The sequence below is a fragment of the Podarcis vaucheri genome (genome assembly GCF_965113315.1).
Source record: "Podarcis vaucheri genome assembly, chromosome: 9".
Classification (NCBI taxonomy): Eukaryota; Metazoa; Chordata; class Lepidosauria; order Squamata; family Lacertidae; genus Podarcis; species Podarcis vaucheri.
In genome coordinates, this window is record NC_138767.1 from 1,286,412 (window position 1) to 1,307,272 (window position 20,861).

The 20,861-nt window shown below is 51.5% G+C and overlaps 1 protein-coding gene across 1 annotated transcript in view; it reads left to right on the top strand.

The window, feature by feature from the left end:
- The window catches only part of EXOC6B (exocyst complex component 6B), a 223,283-nt gene that overhangs the window by 114,040 nt on the left and 88,382 nt on the right, over positions 1 to 20,861 (top strand). The window contains exons 9-15 of the mRNA XM_082236406.1: positions 11,972 to 12,055; positions 12,180 to 12,226; positions 14,330 to 14,450; positions 14,803 to 14,874; positions 15,564 to 15,661; positions 16,184 to 16,289; positions 17,876 to 17,985. Coding sequence (XP_082092532.1) covers positions 11,972 to 12,055; positions 12,180 to 12,226; positions 14,330 to 14,450; positions 14,803 to 14,874; positions 15,564 to 15,661; positions 16,184 to 16,289; positions 17,876 to 17,985 — 638 coding nt within the window. The remainder of the gene's footprint in view (positions 1 to 11,971; positions 12,056 to 12,179; positions 12,227 to 14,329; positions 14,451 to 14,802; positions 14,875 to 15,563; positions 15,662 to 16,183; positions 16,290 to 17,875; positions 17,986 to 20,861) is intronic.

Consider the following 20,861-nt stretch of genomic DNA (forward strand, 5'->3'; position numbering starts at 1 on the left):
ATCCTCTTCACGAGAGCATGTCTGCTTGTCCTCGGGGAAGGGGTCCCATCCGAGGGATTGCCCCCTCTTCCTCAGAGTCATGCTTCTAGGAGAAGTAGCCATTGCCTCTTTGCCTCCTGTCATAAAGTCCCTGCTGTGTTATAGCAAACATGCTGATTATCGTCCTGCATTCCTGCCGGGAGGCAGACACGGCTGCGTCTGACACATTCTTCAAAGGCAAGTCTGACTCATCCAGCATAATTTAGGCCAAACAACCTCTCAAGGCCCATTGAAACTTTTACGGCAAGACTGTAGAGTCGCTGCGGAGTTTTAAAGCCTCTTCTTGTGAGGAGGAAGGGGGGGGTTGGAACTCGGGCTCGTCGGTTGCTGTTGTGCCCCATCCCCAAGTAGTAGCAATCAGGGAAATGACCAAAATTGTACAGGGGCTAAATGTTAACGTTCGATATAGTCTTTCTGTATAAGGGATGGGGGATCTGGGTGGATTCTTCTTCACCAAGTGGCACCTGAAGACCCTTCACTGGCCAGAGGGATCCCCCACCCCCGGGATGCTGTGCCTGTTCAGGAATGACACTCATGGGCCATGGCTTTCCTCCCTGGGGTATTGTGCTTCTGTTAAGATTGTGGTGTGGTGCATTTTTCCTCCAGGGTGTTAACGTTGCTGCCCCTAGGGACTTTTCTGACTTTCTGCTCGAGGGCTCCTCTTTTAATCCTGTGAAAGGTAAAGGTAAAGGACCCCTGGACAGTTAAGGCCAGTCAAAGGTGACTATGGGGTTGCGGCTCTCACCTCTCTTTCAGGCTGAGGCAGCCGGCGTTTGTCCACAGACAGCTTTCTGGGTCATGTGACCAGCGGGACTAAACTGCTTCTGGGGCAACAGAACACTGTGATGGAAACCAGAGCGCATGGAAATGCCGTTTACCTTCCCGTCACAGCAGTACCTATTTATCTACTTGCACTGGCATGTTTTTGAACTGCTAGGTTGTCAGGAGCTGGGACAGAGCAATGGGAGCTAACTCTGCCACAGGGATTCGAACCGCCAACTTTCTGATCGGCAAGTCCAAGAGGCTCAGTGGTTTACCACAGTAAGACTGTGTCACTCTTGTGGTTTGAGCAGGTGAAGGTGTGTCTCGCAGGTGCCAAAGTTCCTGAGCATCTCTGTTAATGTCCTGAAGCCTTAAGCCCTGGGCCAGAGGTGGAACTCTGAGCTGAATCCAAGTTCCTCTTCGTTCCTTCCATGTGATCTCAAAGTGCACGGTCTAGTAGCTTGCCCACCGTGGAATACAGGACCACAGAGGTTTTTCTGCATGTGTTTCTAGAGACTGACTAACGGGTACATCTCTCTGTTTGGGGGTGCTCCCTTGGGACACAGCCTCTAAAGAATGGATGTCAAGAATGCACAAATCTGCTTTCAGCCAAAAGGCAGAGAACCAAAGGGGTCTTTCCCCACGGCGTGTGTCCCACAGCAATTGAGCCTGGCCTGAGAATGACCTGGGAGGGCAGCTGTCCACTTCCCTTGACCTGTGGCTCATTCCTGAACAGCTTTCGAGGCTGTGCTCTCAGAGTGTGCGGTCTCAGCGGCCAGGCAGGCACCAGAGAAAATGTTCACATCGGCTCCGGCCGGAAGGATCATAACGTAACAGTTCTAAGAAATGCAAATATTTGTCATTTACAATAGCGTTATCTAAGTGCTTAGCCTGCAGTTGAAAAGGCCCACTTTGAATAAATACTGCAATATTTATTATTTTTAGTGAACCCGACCTTCCTGTCACCTCACTTTTATGGCTGAGCAGCTTGTAAGTTCCCAAAGGATTATTTGAAAAAGAAAAAAAAACCCTGCTTCTATCTGCCAGTCCTCCTTATCAGCAGGGTAGGAGTTCACGTATTGTAACACAAGGTCAGCGCTCGGTCATGGTCTTGGAGGCAGGGCCAGGCACCTGTAAATCCTTCTTCCTTCACCAGCGGAGGCAACGTACAATATCAAACAGGCATGGAGACTTTCCAGGAAGTGCTGAACTTTGGCAGGAAGGGCAGGCGGCGGGGGGGGGGGCAGAAGCAAACCAGGGTCAGGCAGTGGTGAACAGAGAGTGGACTCTCACATGACTGGGGACAGCAGACTCCAGCAAGGACTCTCGCTTTCTCTTCTGGTCGGTGCAGAATCTTTGCTCAGGATCTTCTCCGTCATTTTGTTGTCTAGTTGTGTCCGACTCTTCCTGACCCCCTGGACCAGAGCACGCCAGGCCCTCCTGTCTTCCACTGCCTCCCGCAGTTTGGTCAAACTCATGCTGGTAGCTTCGAGAACACTGTCCCACTATCTCGTCCTCCGTCGTCCCCTTCTCCTTGTGCCCTCCATCTTTCCCAACATCAGGGTCTTTTCCAGGGAGTCTTCTCTTCTCATGAGGTGGCCAAAGTCTTGGAGCCTCAGCTTCAGGATCTGTCCTTCCAGGGAGCACTCAGGGTCATAGGGAATCAAATCAACTAATGTGCCTTATCAATACCTGATGGGGCACACACGCACAACCTGAGGCTCCACCTCTAGGCCCCTCCTGGTTCTGGAAGATGGTGGGGTGGGGAATGGTGGAGGGTCTGTTGGGCCATCTCTCACCTGAGCAGTCTCTTCTTCCTCTGCCGCTTCTTGCATGCCTGCCTCCATCTTGGACTGCCCTGACCCTTCCTCCTCCCCCTGCCCTGGCTCCTATCTCGCAGGTGGTGCCAAACACCATAAATGGTTACCCCCACCCCTGGACTGCTCCTCTGGCCCCCTGCCTCTACCACACACTTTTCAGGGTCCCGCCGGTCTGCAGCAGACAAGTTTTGTCTCTCGTGAGCCTCAGAGCAGGGGGCTCCTTGCTCTGACCAAATGGGTGGCATGAGGATGCTTGTGTCGAAGCCAGAGGACCAGACTTCCTCACATTTTTGTAAGTCATGGGCTATGGATGGCTCCTAGCCAGGATGACTCTGCTGTGCTGGAGGCAGAGATGCTTCTGAATCTCAGTTGCTGGAAACACAGGAGGGGAGAGTCCTGCTCTTGCAGGTTTCTCATTGAGGCATCTGCTGGGCCCCTCTGAGAACAGGAGGCTGGACTAGACGGGCCACCGGCCTGACCCAACAGGCGCTTCTTGTCTTCTTCAGTGGCAGTCTCTTGGTTTGGGTCAGACATGCAGGTACCATTTGGGGAATGGTAGTGTGGTGCATGTGGGGTATCCCTTGTGTGCAAGAGGGGTTAATGCCCCCCAGTATTGTAGGGGTACCATGGAACAGGAAGGCGGCAGCACTGCGTGATGATGCCAAAGGCACGCGATGAAACGGCCCCACATGTACCCATGGGATTGATGGAGGGCGTCTTGCGTATGAAAGAGGGCAGCCAGTTCATGATCAGCATCTGTAACGCTCTTCATTCCACCCTCCGTCTGTTCCTATGATAGACCTACTTGGAGGGTCTTACCAGGCGTGACTCTGCTCAAACATCCCCTCAAGACCCCTTCTCTGTCCATCCGTCCATCGGTCCATTCCTTTTGTGGGGGTCCAGCCTTTGCCCACCCCATTCCTTCCTGCATTTCTAAGGTTGGGCCCCTTCCAGCTTTGCAGTTCAGTGGTTCTATGGACATTGTGGCTGTTTACAGCTATGTCCCAGGACTGGCAAAACTAGAAAGCAGAGCTTCTTCTCCTTATGTTCTCCTCCTTCTCCGTCTCCATCTGCCTCTCTGTCTCTCTCCACCCCCCTCCTTCATCTCAGGCGCCCCATCAGCCTGCCCTGGCCTGTCTCTGAGCCTCCTGTCCTGACTTGGCTGACCTAGCGGTGCCTGGTGGAGTTAGATAGCTGTAAACACGGGGCTGAGATCATAGGGAACGGCCGAAGGGAGATGCTTTGTGCGCCGCATTGATAAGGGCACAGGAAAAGCCATTAGAATGAACAAGTGTCAGTGACCTGCGATAACCGCTTTGGGTTGGGGGCTCATGGAATCTGGGGAGCAGCCGCCGCCAGAGCTTTATTTCTCTCTCTCACTCTCCCCCCACCACTGCCCCCAGTTTGCCCCTGCCCTGTGGCTCACAAAACCCGGTGGCTTGGTTTTTCACAGGGGCGTGACATCGCTCCCATTGCAGACAGCGGCAATTCCTCCTTGCAGACTGGTTCACAAGCAGCCTGTGAGTCTCCCGAGACTGAACAGGGAGAGCAGGCAGAAGGGAAAAGGGAAAAGAGCTCCGTGGCTCCTGAAGCTGCTGTCCAAACACCAGCAACCCCTTGGCACAGTCAGGGAAAGAGTTTGAAAATAATGATTGTGTTGACCTGAACAGGTTTCTCACCCTGCCCTAGCGAGGCTCCCTGCCAGAGGCGGATTTAGGGCCGTGCGACTGGTTCCCCCACCCAGGGCGCAGGGGCAAGGGCAGCCTCCCAGCCTCCTTCCCATAGTCCACCTTTGGGAGGGAGGCTGGAGGGCTCCAGAGCCTTGCACCCCCTTCCCAAAGCCCAGGGCCTCTCTTACCTGGCTTTGGGAAGGCCCCACAAGGCCTGGAGTGTGTGGCAAATGTTGGCCTTGCCTAGGGCACCCTGGTTCCAAGGCCCACTCCTGGCGGGATGTTGGTGGGAGGAAGGGAGCAGAAGGAGCGAGTCCCAGGAGGTTAGAGAGGATGCCCTGGGTGAGGGAGTGTCCAGAGAATGACTTGACGTTCTAATGAAGGCTTCTCCTCCTTTGCTTCAAATACAAAAGAAACAGGTGTAGGATTGGCCGGTCTGGGCGGGGCAAGAGGGAGAAGGAACCAATGAGAAGGGCTGTACAGTGGTGCCCCGCAAGACGAATGCCTCGCAAGACGGAAAACCTGCTAGATGAAAGGGTTTTCCGTTTTTGAGCTGCTTCGCAAGACGATTTTCCCTATGGGCTTGCTTTTCTGCTCCCCCCCTTTTTCTAAGCCGCTAAGCCGCTAATAGCCTTTTAGCTGCTAATCCGCTCAGCCTTTAATAGCCGCTAAGCCTTTAATAGCCGCTAAACTGCTAATAGCTGCTAAACCGCTAATAGCGCTAATCCGCTAAGCCGCTAATAGGGTTGCTTCGCAAGACGAAAAAACCGCTAGACAAAGAGACTCGCGGAACGGATTAATTTCATCTTGCGAGGCACCACTGTAGCTCATTGGGAGAGCACATGCATCATATGGAGAAGGACTTGGGCTCAGTCCCTGACAGCATCTCCCAAGATGGGCTGCAAAGAGGCCCACCTGAGACCCTGGGGAGCAACTGCCCCTCAGCCTGGACAGCCATGAGTTGGATGGGTCAGTGCTCTGACTTGAGAAAAGACGAGTTCATGTGGGTTCACCAGAACCGATCCCAAGGCCTCTTCCTCTCAGTTATTCCACTGGTTCTCAGCCATTTCTGTGTCCTGCGCTTCCTCCTTCCTTGGGGCTCATTTCTTGCCTGTGTCTGTGCTTTGAGGGCTGTGCATTGCTGTTCTTCTGCAACCAGCTTTCCTGGGTCTCAGTGATTCGGACTGTTGCTGGTGGTTTTATCTGTGGATTGCCATTCTTCCTCCAGGATGCACCCGTGTCTCCTTAAATACAGAGAAATGATTGGTATTTAGCACTTGTTTTCAAGGCTCTTCACAAGGCAGAGGGTGAGCAATGCTTGGGGCCTGCTTCTGGCTCATGTGCCCTCTTCCGGGGCCCTTGATTTTGGATGTGCACATCCAGCTAACAGTGGAGACATCACATTTCCGTGTGCAGTTGTGCTGTCTGGATAGACAGCAGTTATATCTCGGCAATGGGGAGAGAAGAGTCAGTGGTGATTTCAGGTGTGGGGAACCCCTGGCCCTCCAGATGTCACTGAAGCACAACTCCCAGAACCCCTGGCTCTTGGCCATGCTTGCTGGGGCTGGCGGGAGTTGTAGTTCGACAACATCTGGAGGGGCCCCATCTGGCACAGAGCTTTCAGTGATTGTGCTTCTTACCGCCAACTCAAAGCAACTGAAAAATTCCTGACACTTTTGACTGCAGTCCCTCTCCTGATCTGATATGGGCCAGATATTAGACGCATTTCGCAGCGTGCTCAGCAAAGTGCATTTGGCCGGGGTCTGGCCTTCCAGGAATCTGATAGCTGCAGCCCATTGGCCTGACTCATGTGAGACTCATCCCTCCGTGTTGTGGCTGGGATGGAGCTTGGCTGCTTTGGCCACTGGCTTTGCCAAGCGCTTTGGAGAGAAGCCGTCACAGAGGTGAGGTCACTTGCCTGAAGATGTGCAAGAGTGGGGAAGATAAGGCCCAGTGCCCACTGGGGAACCCCTGTCATTTTAGTTGCATGGCTTCTGAGACACACATGTTGCCCACTCCTGCCTGTGGATTTCCTTCCCTCTGTGTGACAAAAACCTAATTGAGCTGGGCAAATCCCTTCCTGGATCCTGACTTTGCAAGTTAGGGCACCATTCAGCACGTAGCCCCTTCTGCTTCAACCACTGAAGCAGGCGCTGGGGAGCGGGACCAGTTGCAGATTCCCTTGTAACACCTAGAATTAATGGAATGTGTGTTGCGCAGACTAAGTTGCTGTTCGTATCTCCAGAGAAGATGAGCAGAGGAAAGGCCACGCGGCAATGATGCCCACTGACTTTTGAATCTGCAGGCAGCAGCATGAGAAGGAGAGGAGTGCATTTGGGCTGGGGGCCACCTTCCGTGCCTTGACTGGTGGGCATTCAATGAAGTTGCATGTTGGAAGATGGAGCAAAGACAAAGCAAAGCCCTTCACATGGTGCAGAGTAAACTACGGACGTTCCTCCCCAAAGAAACAGTTATGGCCACCAACCAGGATGGCTTGAAAAGAGGTTTAGACAAATTCATGGAGGGGAGCGTCAGCCATGGCCACTAGCAAAGTGGCGCTACGCTGTGCCTTCACAACTGGGAGGCGGCGGTGCTTCTGAATCCCCAGAGGGGAGAGTTGCTCTTGCACTCGGGCCCTACTTACGGGTGTCCCATAGGAGAAGGCATCTGGTTGGCCGCTATCAGAACAGGATGCCAGACCCGGTGGGCCACTGAGCATCTTTTGTCTTTTTGTGCTCTCATCTGTGGCAGGAGGAGAGACCTTCCGGGCCCTGCTCCAGCTGCTGTCCTTTGAGGACGAGAATGTGCTTGGCTTTAAGGCTCTGGGGGCTTTGGGTCTCCCAGGGCACTTGAATTGGCATCTGTTCCTACTCGTTTCATTGGAGGAGCGTTAATGCAGAAGGAAAGGGCAGACAGGGCTGGCACCCCGCCTATCACCGGAAAAAAGGGGCCTTGTTCGCAGCCCCTCTTAAGAACAGCTTTCAAAATGTTGCCTTCTTATGAATTCAGTTGTCCTGGGTAGCTTTGTGAAGGAAGATTAACCTTCCCGCCCGCCATTTCCCTGCAGTGATTTGTAATTGAAGTGGGCACACAGCGGGTGTGTGGGGTGTGTTTCTGTGGGGCTCTCCTGATTTCTGTGACTTGGGGCGAAACAAATGACCTCCAGGAGTCAGGAAAACGCACCTCCTGTGTTAGCTCTTGGGCTTTGAGCCTTGGAGTTTGGGCTGCACAGGAAAAGGACAGCCTGCTTACCATGTGAAATTGGAGTTGTCCTGCACATCGTTTTGTATGTCATAATTATCTCTTAAATCACAAAATGTGTTCCTTGGGTCGCCAGAGGTTCTGGCAAGAGAACAAAAGTTCCCAGACTTCTCTCCTCCTCCCCCTTCCAGCGCATGTAATACCCTTGACTTAAATACCAGATTCATCTCGTCCAGGGGAAGATGATGTGGATACGAGGAAATGAATGTTCAGTAAACAGCCGACGTGGGGTCTAACCTCCTTGCAAACTCTGTGCATACAAATCAGGATGAAGGCTCAATAAAAAGGTCACCTGGAAATGACCTTAAAGCTCAGAAAATAGACTTTTATTGCAGTGTCTAACACACATTGCAACTAGTTGTCTTCAGAAGCGAGGAAATCTCCCACTGCCTTCTGCCAGGGCCCAGGAGCAACAGTTCACAGAGCCTGTGCTTTCTGTGCAGAGTGCATGTCTGTAATGCCTTCAGCTCCTCGCTTGTGCACTCCAGATCAGTGCCAAGGTGTGTGTTTACGAAGAGTGTGTGTGAAACGTGTGTTGTTGTTTTTTTAAAAAACTTTTTAAAATGTGCAAATAATCCTCATATACGTTAGAAAATTTTATCGTATTGGGTTGTAGAATGCACTGTTTCTGTGTGTGGGCATGTACCTTTCCCCATGGCTCCTCCATGGTCTTATGTGGCCTGCCTGTTTAAAATCCTGCCTCAAAGTTTGTGGAAAGTGGTGATCAGTTCAAGCCACACTAGCAGAACTAGCAGTGCTTTGGAAGGAGTCAGCCACACAAGGGCTGACCATCAAGGAGGGCTTTAAATTCATTTTATACATGAGGGAGGAGGGCGGGCATCTGTGAACAGGGGCTAGACCCCTTGCGAATGGTGTTTGGCTGCTTTGTAAGCCAGGTCCCTTCAGCCTCCTCTTTGCTGGCTGCTGTCAAGCCCTCGGAGGAGAAGCTCCCCTGGGTCAGTCCTGGGGCTTGCCAAGAGAAACCCAGGCTGCTCCAAGGGGCTTCTCTGCTAGCAGAATGAGCAGTGGAGAGGGCTCTTTGTCACAGAGGGGCAGAGAGGCCCAGACCGCTGGCCTCAAGCAGGGAAGGGCCGCTATACCAGGACTTAGAATCATAGAATTGTAGAGTTGGGAGAGACTACCAGGGGCCATCTAGTCTAATCCCCGGCCAATGCAGGAGTCTCAGCTTGGTTTTTTGGAGGCCAAGGGAGGTGTTTAAGGAAGCCCAAGGGCACAACTGCACAGTGGAGACCCAGAGATGCTGGCCAGAGCAGCCATCTTGAGCTCCTTACTCCCTCTGTCCAGGCCAACAATGTGTAGCAGTCCCATGAACTCACCCAAGGCCTGTGGGGCTGGGTCATCTGCTCAAAAGTGGGGCCTTGAAAAGTGGGGAGCTTGGAGGGCCAAGTGGGTTGAGGACTCTGGAGGGAGGGGCTGTCCTGGTGGGAAATGTGTGGGGAGGAGTCCAGGGAGCAGGCAAAGTGGGAGAGGAACAGCAGCAGTCCAAAGGGGAGTGCAGAAGGGCACTTGAGTGTGACTGCTTTGCTTTCTTGCGTAAGAATATAAGAAGAGGCTGCTGGATCAGGCCATTGACCCTCACAGCCCACCATCCTGTCCTCACAGGATGCCCCAATAGGAAATCTGCAAGCAGGATCCAAGCAGAAGAGCCCTCTCCCCTCCTGGGGTTTCCAGGAACTGGAATTCAGAAGCATCGGTGTCTCCAACTCAGGAGGGCAGAACAGAACCACTGGGGCCGGTAAACTCATCGCTAGCCCTCTCCTCCACGAATTAGTCCAGTCCTCTTCAAAGCCACCCTTGTTGGTGACCATGACTGCTCCTGTGGCAGGGGGTTCCACAGCTTATCCATGTGCTATGCAAAGAAGGACATCAGAAAGAACTTTCTGATGGTAAGAGCTGCTTGACAGACTCCCTCAGGAGGTGGCCCTGGAGGTTTTTAAGCAGAGGTTGCATGGCCACCTGGCCAGGATGCTTCAGTTGAGATTCCTTCGTTACTGTGGGTTAGAATAGATGACCCCTGGGGTCCCTTCCAACTCTACAATTCTATGATTCAGTGACTTCCTTTCTTCCCATGGCACTGATGTTCACCACAGTCTCCCCTCCGTATCCCTTTCCCTTCCAGCCATGGCATCAGGCGGTTCAGGGGACCCTTCTGCCCGGTACTGATGCCGGGATGGTGGCCGTTCCAGGATGTGGCCAGTAGGGGGCATCTCTTGACCACCCTTTTAGCCTTCCAGCTCTGGCCCTTGCCAAGGGTAGGGCCAGCCTCTGCCCCGCTGTGCAAATGAGCCAGATGGCGAAGTGTGATATCCCGCTGACCCTCATTAGTGAGCCGTATGAAAAGGGCTCCCCTCTTCACATGCAAGCATATTAAAGCAGCCCTTAGAGTTTCCCCCTATATAAAACTGTCTTCACTTCCCCTGGCCAGGCAGTTAAAAGGGGAACTCCAGCTGCAGCCAGACAGGGGAAATGAAAGGCTTTAAGGAACTTTCTCGCTGCTCTCTTACCCACAGAGAGGGAGGGAGAGGGAGGTTTAAATGGAAAATAGGCCTTTAGTTCCTTGGAGTCGGGTTGATTAGGAAAACATGGAGCTGCTGTTCCCAGTGGATGAGGCAGGAAAATCCCCCCATCTCCCACCCCACCCCAGACTGCCTTTCTGGTGGCTGCAGGGCTGGGCAGAGCGGGGTCTGCAGGGAAGGGCTTCCAAGTTTGGGGGCTGCCTTCATGGCGGAAGATACAGAGCACATCCCAGTGCCTGAACTTCCTTTTGCAGCAAGGGAGTCCGAGGGACTGAGGCAGCTAGTGGGGATGGAGAGAGATGAACTTCTAGGCCTAACAAACAAAACGACAACGTCCAAATCGCCATGTCTGTATGGCATCCATCCAGCAGTTCCCAAGGAAAAAAGCGAAATTGCAGATCTTCTTACAAAAATATGTAACTTGTCCCTCAAATCAGCCTTCATGTCTGAGGACTGGAATGTAGCCAACGTAATGACAGTTTAAAAAAGGGATCCGGGGGGGATCTTGGAAATTGAAGGCCACTTAACTTAACATCCGTCTGGGAAAACTGGTGGAAAGTATTGCTGAAGATAAAATAAGCAAGCATATAGAAGAAGGAGCCTTGCTGAAGCAGAGCCAGCATGGCTTCTGCAAAGGCAAGTCCTGTCTCATGAATCTTTTGAGTTCTTCAAGAGTGTCAGCATGCATACGGATAGAGGCAAGCCACTTGGACTTTCAAAAAGCTTTTGACAAAGTACCTCTTCAAAGAATCCAAAGTTTGATAGTCAAGGGATAAGAGGAGAGGTCCTTTTGTGGATTAGGAATTTGTTGAATTGCAGGAGACATCACCTTCCCAACAAAGGTCTGTATAGTTCAAGCTCTGGTTTTCCCAGTAGTGATGTATGGAAGTGAGAGCTGGACCATCAAGAAGGCTGATCGCCGAAGAATCAATGCTTTTGAATTCTGGTGCTGGAGGAGACTCTTGAGAGTCCCATGGACTGCAAGAAGATCCAACCTCTCCATTCTGAAGGAAATCAGTCCTGAGTGCTCCCTGGAAGGACAGATCCTGAAGCTGAGGCTCCAAGACTTTGGCCACCTCATGAGAAGAGAAGACTCCCTGGAAAAGACCCTGATGTTGGGAAAGATGGAGGGCACAAGGAGAAGGGGACGACAGAGGACGAGATGGTGGGACAGTGTTCTCAAAGCTACCAGCATGAGTTTGACCAAACTGCGGGAGGCAGTGGAAGGCCTGGTGTGCTCTGGTCCAGGGGGTCACGAAGAGGTGGACACAACTAAACGACTCAACAACAACAAAAGTTGCAGGAAACAGAGAGTTGGAATAAATTGAAAGGGACAATTCTCCGAATGGAGAGCTGTAGAAAGCAGAGTCCACCAAAGAGGAGTATTGGGACTTGTGGTTTTTTTAACTTGTTCATAAACGATCTAGAGTTAGGGATGAGCAGTGAGGTGGCAAAGTGGTAAAATGGCAAATACAGCTCAATATAATCAAGTGTAAAGTGATGTATGTCAGGGCAAATAAATATGAATTTCACATATACACTCGGGGGGCAGACTTGGTGGTAACTGACCAGGAATGAGATCCTGGAAGTCCATTTCCCTGGACCGCCTGCTGCAACCAGGCTTGCGGATGGTCAGCCTTGGATATGCTCTATGCTTCTATTAAGCGTTTGATGAGATTCTTGCATTGCAGAGGGTTGGACTAGATGGTCCTCAGAGTCCCTTCAATCTCCAGGATTCAAGAGACTCAGGAGCTCAGATCTCTACTTGGCCATGTTCAAAACAGATTTGTCTCAGTTCTTCACCTTTGGGGAGCAGCTGCTTTCTCTGGGCAGGAGGTGGTGGCGTTCAGGACTGGAGCTTGACCAGGTCTCTTCTTCTCAGGGCGCCCGAGATTCCTTTGAGAGCTACTACCGGAAGCAGAGGAGAAAGCAGGCCCGGCTGGTGCTACAGCCCCCCTCCAACATGGTAGGTTTCAGGTTCAGAGCTGGGCTGGGGATGAGGGATTCTCCACCAAACCTCTGGATATCTGAGGTTGCTCCCATCTCCTTTCAGCACGTTTTAATCTTGATCCATTTCTCTCCCCCTCCAGCACGAGACATTGGGCGGCTACCGGAAATACTTCAACCAGATTGTAGGGTAGGTATTGTTCTTTCTCTTCATCTGCTTAGATGCTGCAAATACCCCTCCTTTTAAAAAGTCCTACATGGAGGGGGTTGGAGCAAGAGAACCACGTGCTTCCTAAATGAGTCTGAATGCCCCAAATCTTGCATGGTGCATGTGAGGACAGAGAGATCTTGCACATTTTGAAGGCTGGAGAATAAAAGGATTTTGTGCACAGTGAATTGGGTCTTCAGCTGCCATGGGAAGCGGGGCTGGGGAACCTCTTTTTTTTGGGGGGGGGAGGTTTTCAAGAAGAAGCCTGTCAGGGAGTCCTGGGGTTCAAGATGCCTCCTGCATGACTTCCCACATCCTGAATGATGAGGGCACAGAGGTTTTCCCGGTTCTTGGGATCTTTCTGCTGCCGTCCTGAGCCTGTGCTCCCGCAGGAGCAGACGCAAAGGATTTCTCAGCCTGGCTGTGGAGCAGAATGGAGCTGAGGTTTAACAGAAGCCGCAGCATCAGGAGAGGCATAGTTCTCAAACGCCAGAGAAGTGTGCATTCACCAGACTTTCCCAGGTCATCAGTGGAAATGGGCCTGCAGAGCAAATAATTATGGGAGATGTGAGCAAAGGAGCCAAGTGTGTGACTCGAGGGACGCGCGCGCACACACACACTTGAGTCTGAAGCCCAGTTGCAAGTGCAATGCTAAGTAAAGGTACATATTTAGAGGAGATTGCCTGGTCCTAAGAACATAAGGCGAGCCCTGCAGCTGGATCATGCCATCTAGCCCAGCATCCTGTTTTCACTGTGGTCAAGCAGATCTTTCTTCTCCTTCTCCTTCTCCTTCCTCTCCTTCCTCTTCTTTTTCTTCTTCTTTGGCGATCCCTCATAGCCGAGTACAGTGGTGCCCCGCAAGACGAATGCCTCACAAGACGGAAAACTCGCTAGACGAAAGAGTTTTCCGTTTTGGAGGTGCTTCGCAAAACGAATTTCCTATGGGCTTGCTTCGCAAGACGACAATGTCTTGCGAGTTCCTGCGGGTTTTTTTTTCCTTTTCCCCCCTTTTCTAAGCCGCTAAGCTGCTTATCAGCTGATCCAATCAGCAGATAAGCCGTTAAAAGCCGCTAAAAGCCACTAATAGCGCTAATAGCGCTAATCCGCTAATCTGTCAATGGGCTTGCTTCGCAAGACGAAAAAACTGCTAGACGAAGAGAATCACAGAACGGATTCTTTTTGTCTTGCGAGGCACCACTGTAATATTGTCTTCCATAAACACGGTTTTAACAATGAGTCCGTAAGTGACTGTGGAGGCCAATTCTGGATCCACACGTCCTTCCACAGTAGGGACATTGGTTTCCGGGTGGGAGTTGATCATGGAGTGGATTTGCCAAGCATGCCTTCCTCTTAGCACGTTTCTCCGTTGCGTCATGAGTTCGAGTGTCTTCAAAGCCCAGGATACCTTTGGTAAAGGCTGTTCTCCAGTTGGAGCGCTTGCAAGCAAGTGTTTCTCAATTGTTAGTGTTTATACTACATTTTTAAAGATTTGCCTTGAGAGAGTCTTTAAACCTCTTTTGTTGTCCACCAACATTACACTTTACATTTTTAAGTTCAGAATAGAGTAGGTGCTTTGGAAGACGATAATCAGGCATCCGCACAACATGACCAGTCAAAGAAGCTGATGTTGAAGAATCCTTGCTTCAACACTGGGGATCTTTGCTTCAGGCAGATTCCCTAATGGGACCTGGGTGCAGAAGCACTCTCCCCCTGGTGATTCCCATTGACTGGCTTCCAAAGAAATCCCGCCTCCAAGACAGCATCACGGCTTGCAGCCAATGGTAGCCTTATTCTCTGCGAATTATTTTGAACCCCCTTTAAGCTTTCCAGCTCTGTCTGTGGCTTCCCATGGTTGAGGCTTTTCCCTGCCTTGGTGCGAGTGGAGGAGACCCATGAACTCCCAACGGTGCACCTGACCCAGAGCTCTGGACCAAGGCTGCTGATGGGGCTTCCCCACGACTTGCAGGCTTGCTAGATGGATTTGCAGGAGCCCACCCAGCTTGCGGATTCTGTCGAATTCCATGCGGACTCAAGGACACCTGAGCTCGGCTCCTGACAGCCTCCCCTTCTTTTCCCTTCTGGCAGCTTCTTTGTCATTGAGGACCACGTCCTGCACACAAGCCAGGGCTTGGTGGACAGAGTCTACATCGATGAGCTCTGGGAGATGGCGCTGTCAAAGACGATCGCCGCTCTCCGGACGCATTCCGTGAGTATCAGTCCTTTGGTCTGAAGTGGTTGTAGGTGGGCAGGCGGCCTTGGTCCTTGGAAAACGCTGTTGCAGAAGTTGGGTGGGTGGGGGTCTCTGGATTCACTTCCAGTGGTACCCTCTCTGCAATGAAAGCCCTTCACTGTATTCCTCATTTTTTAAGGCAGGGCCTTGGTTACTATTGTTTTTCCTAGCATCTGAAGTCTATGGGGGGGAGGCGAAGTTAAAAGAGAACGTTTCTTGTTTCTTTTTCACACACCCTCCCGGTGTGCTCCCTGTTCTGACCCTTTTGGAAGAAAGGTGGGGTGGAACAGTAGCATGTCAATAAATAACCCTTTCCCCTCTCTTACAGTCCTACTGCTCTGACCCCAACCTGATTTTGGACTTGAAGAATCTCATTGTGCTTTTCGCTGATACGCTCCAGGTGTGTAGCTCCTCTTTGTTGCTCCTGCTGCCCCATAGGTCTGCCAGCTTTCTGTCATGTGCCCAGGACCTCCTCAGCCAGCCTTCTGAGCCTGGGCCCCTTCTCTCTGCCCCCAACCCTTGCCTTGCTCAAAGGGGGCTGCCCTACAATTTGCTGCTTGACCCCCTGAATCTGTACAGCACTGGGCCTTACCTTACTCTCCCCATTGCTTGAGTGGCTGTAGCTTGTTGCCAAGGCTCCCTTGAGAGGTTTTCCTGCTCCTGTGTGACTTGCCTCTTCCCTTCGTGTTCTGAAATTCCATCCACAGTTTTCTGGGCTTCGTATAGGAATGGGTTTCTTAGCTGTGATCCCTGCATTGCAGGGGATTGGACTCAATGACCTTTGGGGTCTCTTCCACCTTTACAATTCAAGGATTCTGTGGGGAGGGGCTGCCCAAAACGTTCTCTGCTGCAATTTCTTGTGCTCCACCCTAGAAGTGCAGCTTCCCCGGGGCCCTGCTCAAAGCCCAAAGAGCCCCCCAGAAGCCAAGGGGCAGAGCACCAAAGCTGCTTTCCACGTGACCCTCCAGGATGCGAAATGTGAACGTGCAGCGTTGCCCTTCTCTCTCCCTGGACTTTCCACTCTGTGTAATGTGTGAAGTGGCCCTTTGTGCCTTCCATGTGCTCGAATGTTTGTGTGTCTCTGCCCAGGGATACGGCTTTCCCGTCAACCACCTCTTTGACTTGCTTCTGGAAATCCGGGATCAGTACAGTGAGACTCTGCTGAAAAAGTGGGCAGGAGCCTTCAGGTGAGGCTAATTTCAGAAGCCCTGGGGGGCTGGTCTCAAGCGTTCGGGGGCAGAGACCTCAGAGATGCCGGTTGCCTCCTTTTCTCTTCCCCTGGCTGGATGCTTCTGTACCTTGGGGTGGGCGCCTGGGTTACACCTTCTGCAGGGTTGGGTCTCACTTGACTCCAGAAAACACTCCAGGGAGGTTTTTGTGGGCTGGGGGAGGCTGCCTGCTCAAGGGGCTGCTGTGATTTAGCCCGATGGTGGCACCTGCTCCCTCTCTGCCTTCCACACGCTTGACTGTATGTTCTGCAGGAGAAGCAGGACGGTGCCCACCTGCCCCCAGTAGCATTCCTGGGTCCTCAGTGGAGCCTGGCGATGTTCTGTCTCCAGCGTCAGAGTCACGCTACTGCTTCATTTCATTTCATTTCTTGCAAATGCTCCTGTGGTGGCTTCCTGGGAGGCCAAGGCCTTCCTCCTCCTACCTGAAGCAGAGAGAGGTCCATCTTTCTCACGGTCTTCCTTTATTGTCGCATTTCACAGAAACATTTTGGATTCGGATAACTACAGTCCCATCCCGGTGGCCAACGAAGAGCAGTATCAGAAAATGGTCGGGCAGTTTCCCTTCCATGATCCGGAGCTGGAAAAGGTAAGTGGGGGGCAGGCAGGTGGGGTCTGGGGTCTGGTGGGGTTTTTATGTTGTTGTTGATTTCTTGTATTTTTATTTTAGAGCTAATGATTTATGTGGAAATTGTCCACTTTGGTTGTGTACTTCTGATGTTTGGCTTATTGTTTATGACTGCTTTAGTTATGGGACGCGGGTGGCACTGTGGGTTAAACGACAGAGCCTAGGACTTGCCGATCAGAAGGTCAGCGGTTCAAATCCCCGCGACAGGGTGAGCTCCCATTGCTCGGTCCCTGCTCCTGCCAACCTAGCCGTTCAAAAGCACGTCAAAATGCAAGTAGATAAATAGGTACCGCTCCGGCGGGAAGGTGAAAGGTGTTTCCGTGCGCTGCTCTGGTTCACCAGAAGCAGCTTAGTCATGCTGGCCACATGACCTGGAAGCTGTACGCTGGCTCCCTCGGCCAGTAAAGCGAGATGAGCGCCGCAACCCCAGAGTCGGCCGCAAGTGGACCTAATGGTCAGGGGTCCCTTTACCTTTACTTTAGTTATGCGTGTAGTTACATAATTTTTGTAGCTTTTGATCTGCCTTGAACATGGTTTTGATGTCGGAAAGATTTATTGATTGAGGTGGTGTGTCACAACTTCCCTTTGCTCCCCCTTAAAGACTTTTCAAGAAAAAGCTGGGCAGGCATCTATCCATTAAACTGAGAATGTTCTGCCTCAGGAAAGAGGGCAAGCTCCTTAGCTCAGAAGAACCTCTCCATACAGAGACAAGAGGGAAGGGGCCTTGGGTGAAGACTAGAAAACTCTCCAACTTGGTCAGACTTTAGAGAAATAAACTTTTTTCCTGGCAAACATGAGCAGGTTTGTGCAGAGGAGTCTTCACCAACCAGATGCTTTCAACTGCGACTTCCATAAGCTTGAGCTGTCCTGGTAGGGCATAAGGACATAAGAATGGCCTGCTTGATCAGGCCAAAGGCCCATGCAGGAACAACTCTTCCCTTCTGTGGTTTCCAACAGCTGGTTTTTGGAAGCATTCCCTGCCTCCTGCTGTGGAGTTGAGAGCAGAGCCATCCTGCCTTATCGTCCATGAATTTGTCCAATCCTCTTTTAAAGCCAGCCAAGTTGGTGGCCATTGCAAAACAGCTGGATAGCACCAGGTTGTCCAAGGCTGGTGGTGTAGAGATAGGCAGAGGAACGTTGCTGAGGACCTGGGCATTGGTTCCTGATGGCCACAGCTTTAAGGCTAGAATCAAACTGACTTCAAAGGAATTCTGTGCCCGGTGCCAGTGGGGAGCTTGCCGGCATGCCTCCTTCAGCCTCCCTTGTTCCTACGGGAGGCCTGTGCTGCTGAACAAAACATGTTTGGCCTGCTTGCCAGCTGCCCCCAAAGCAATGTTGTGTGGGATTGATTCTAGGACTAGAAGGCCCAGTGAAAGAGAAGCCAGGCTACTCTGCGTGGGGAAAGACTTTGTCCTGAAAGGGGAGACGGGGGAGCAAAGGGGCTAAGGTCTTATCTGTGGAAATAATAATAATAATAATAATAATAATAATAATAATAATAATGGCACGCCTTGGGGGTTCTCTCACTCTCCTCTCCCTTTTTTCAGCAACCGTTCCCCAAGAAATTCCCCTTTTCCGAGTTTGTGCCTAGAGTTTACAGCCAGATCAAGGAATTTATCTATGCTTGTCTGAAGTTCTCTGAAGACCTTCATCTAAGGTATGACAACCAGATGCTACTGACTCCTCTTGACTTGATAAAAACCAGTGCCTTTCCCCAGGGCATTTTGGGGCATTAAAGCAATTCTCCTTGGGCACCCCCCCTTCCTCTCACCAGGTGGTGACAGTGGGCGTTGTCTGTTGAGCCACATAAAAAACGCTGCCATATAATAGGATCTGCCAATAGTATTAATTAACACCAACGTATGTGTAATTTAGATGAAGAAGACAGGTACCCGCAAAAGTACCCTTCCCCACCCAGGCATCCTTCAGGTGGGTTGGACTGTATGGTTCCCATCAGCCCCATCCAGAAAGGTGTATGATGGTGAAACAGGTGGGAGTTGTAGGCCAAATCATCTGGAGGGCAGCAGGTTGTGGAAGGCTGTCTTAGCCAGTGGTTTGTTGCATCAGCTTTCAAGGGAGAAGCTTCAACCCTGAACAAAACTCGGTGGCCCTTCCCTGTCCATATCAGAAGAAGAGCAGCTTCTGCAAACATAAGACAACTTTTTATTTTTATTAAAAATGAACACTTGTAGAATGCATTGCTTCCTCTGGCCACCAAATCTAGAATTTGAGGGGGGGGGGGGGTTTGACCTTTGGGACAGGGTACAAAGAGCCAAGATTGCAGTGGTGTTTATCGCAGACGGATGCCTCGAGGTATCTTCAGGATTGCTTCTCTGATTCCTTCTGGCTGAGTGTGGTTCTTCTACTCCTGTCGCCCCTGGAGTCCCATCTTTTGAAAAACAGTGTGTGTTGCACCACGTGTGCCCATGCATTGAGGGCAAATGCTTGCAGAAAAGGTCCACCTTGGTTTGGCTAGAGGGTGGAGCTCTCTCCCCAGGGACATTCCTGGGAGTCCAGGGCTTTCCCTTCTGCGATTCCCTTGAGCAGGACCAGCAGAGGCCGCTCCTCTTGCCTGGAGGCCACCTTGGGCCTTCATTAGAAATAAGTGCCTTTGTTGTTATTATGTCCAGCCTTGGCTTAGCAGGGCACTTTTTTCCAGCAGGAGCAACAAGGGAGCTGAGAAAAAAAGGCTGCTGCTGCTGCTGCGGCTGCTGCTACTGTTGACTCTTCCCTTCAGCTTGACAGCTTGTATTAGTTTTTATTAGGACGTTTGCCTGCAAAGGCGGCCGCGTTTTTTTCTTTCTGCCTTTCTCCTCTCCCCTGTCATTTATGGTGCGCCCCGGAGTGATTGGGGTCAGGCTGTCCATCACAGCCACCACGAAGGTCACGGCTGCCGCGGCAGGAACTCGGGGGCCGCCAGCCGTCACTGTCACAGATGTCTTTCTTTCGGCACACTCAATAGCCCCCCACCTCCCTGCCCCGCAAAGAGCAGACCCTGCAGCAAAGAACGCGGAGTGTGATTTTTGTTAATTAGGATTCCAAGCAACAAATGCCTCCCCTTGGGGAGTAGTGGGGGGGGGGGGAGGAGGACAAGGAATGTGTACAAGGAGTTGGGGGGGGGGTAGCAGAGGAGGAGGGGGCGGCACTCCTTGCCTCAAACTAGGAGGGTTTAGAGTTGCTCCCTGGTTTGTCTGTCGTGATGCCCTTGAGATAAGAATCTGTAAGGGTCCTGCTGGGTCAGGCCCTTACTCCACCTAGCCCAGCGCCCTGTTCTCACAGGGGTCAAACAGATGCCCCAGTGAGAAACCCACAAGCAGGATGTGGGCACCAGAGCCCTCTTCCCTCCTGCCTTTCCAGCAACTGCAGGTCAGAAGCATCGCAGAGGTAGTAGCCACAGATCACCCTCTCCTCCTCCATGATTGTGTCTAATCCCCATTTAAGACCATCCAGGTTGGGGGCCATCCCTGCCAGGGAGTCCCATAGGTTGACCGGGCTTGGATCTGTCCTGAATCTCCCAGCCTTCAGCTTCATCGGAGGCTCATAGATACAATAATACGATAATCTTTATTGTCGTCGTCCCATACAGAACAACGAAATTGAAAAAAATCTACACCAGACATTCAAAAACCCACAATCCTGCTATCCCAGCCTAGAATCATAGAATCCTAGAGTTGGAAGAGACCACAAGGGCCATCGAGTCCAACCCCCTGCCAAGCAGGAAACACCATCAGAGCACTCCTGACATATGGTTGTCAAGCCTCTGCTTAAAGACCTCCAAAGTAGGAGACTCCACCACACTCCTTGGCAGCAAATTCCACTGTCAAACAGCTCTTACTGTCAGGAAGTTCTTCCTAATGTTTAGGTGGAATCTTCTTTCTTGTAGTTTGGAGATTCCACTGGTTAGCCCTGAAAAACTCTGATACCCCATAATTGCATACAATATACTCACATAAAGACTACTTTACACTGCGTTTACATCCTTTCCTTCCTACGCTCTTTCCTTATATTGACGGACTCCTTGTCACTCTGCTCTCACAAAAAAACCCTTGGCCACGGGTCTGGCTTGTCTTGGCACAGGGCACCCTTCCGAGTCTTGAGAATTGGGTTAGTGCCCCTTTTGGTCCCTTTGGGTGCTGCTCTCACCCAGACTCAGATAGGCTCATGCCAGGAAACATGCCAGGTTGATCCCTGTTTTTGGGAACATGACTGGGGCCTCACGCTGGGCCCCATTTGGGATGCTGCAGTCACGTCCCTGTGGACTGTTCCACTGGATTGCAGCTGCTATACATCTAACACATGTTGAGGGTCTCCACTTGCTAGACTTCCTTTATTTCCTCATGCTTTCAGACTTGGAACTGTTCCTGGATGTATGAAATACATGTAACCTGTTCTGAAATTTGACCAAGAGCTTTCATGGCGGTTTATATGAATCAATCAATGACAGTTTTCAAAAATTCAACATGGTTACATTTATAGTAGTGTAACACAAAACAAAAAGAGAGTGAATCACAGGTGCCTGTTCCTCCTCACCTT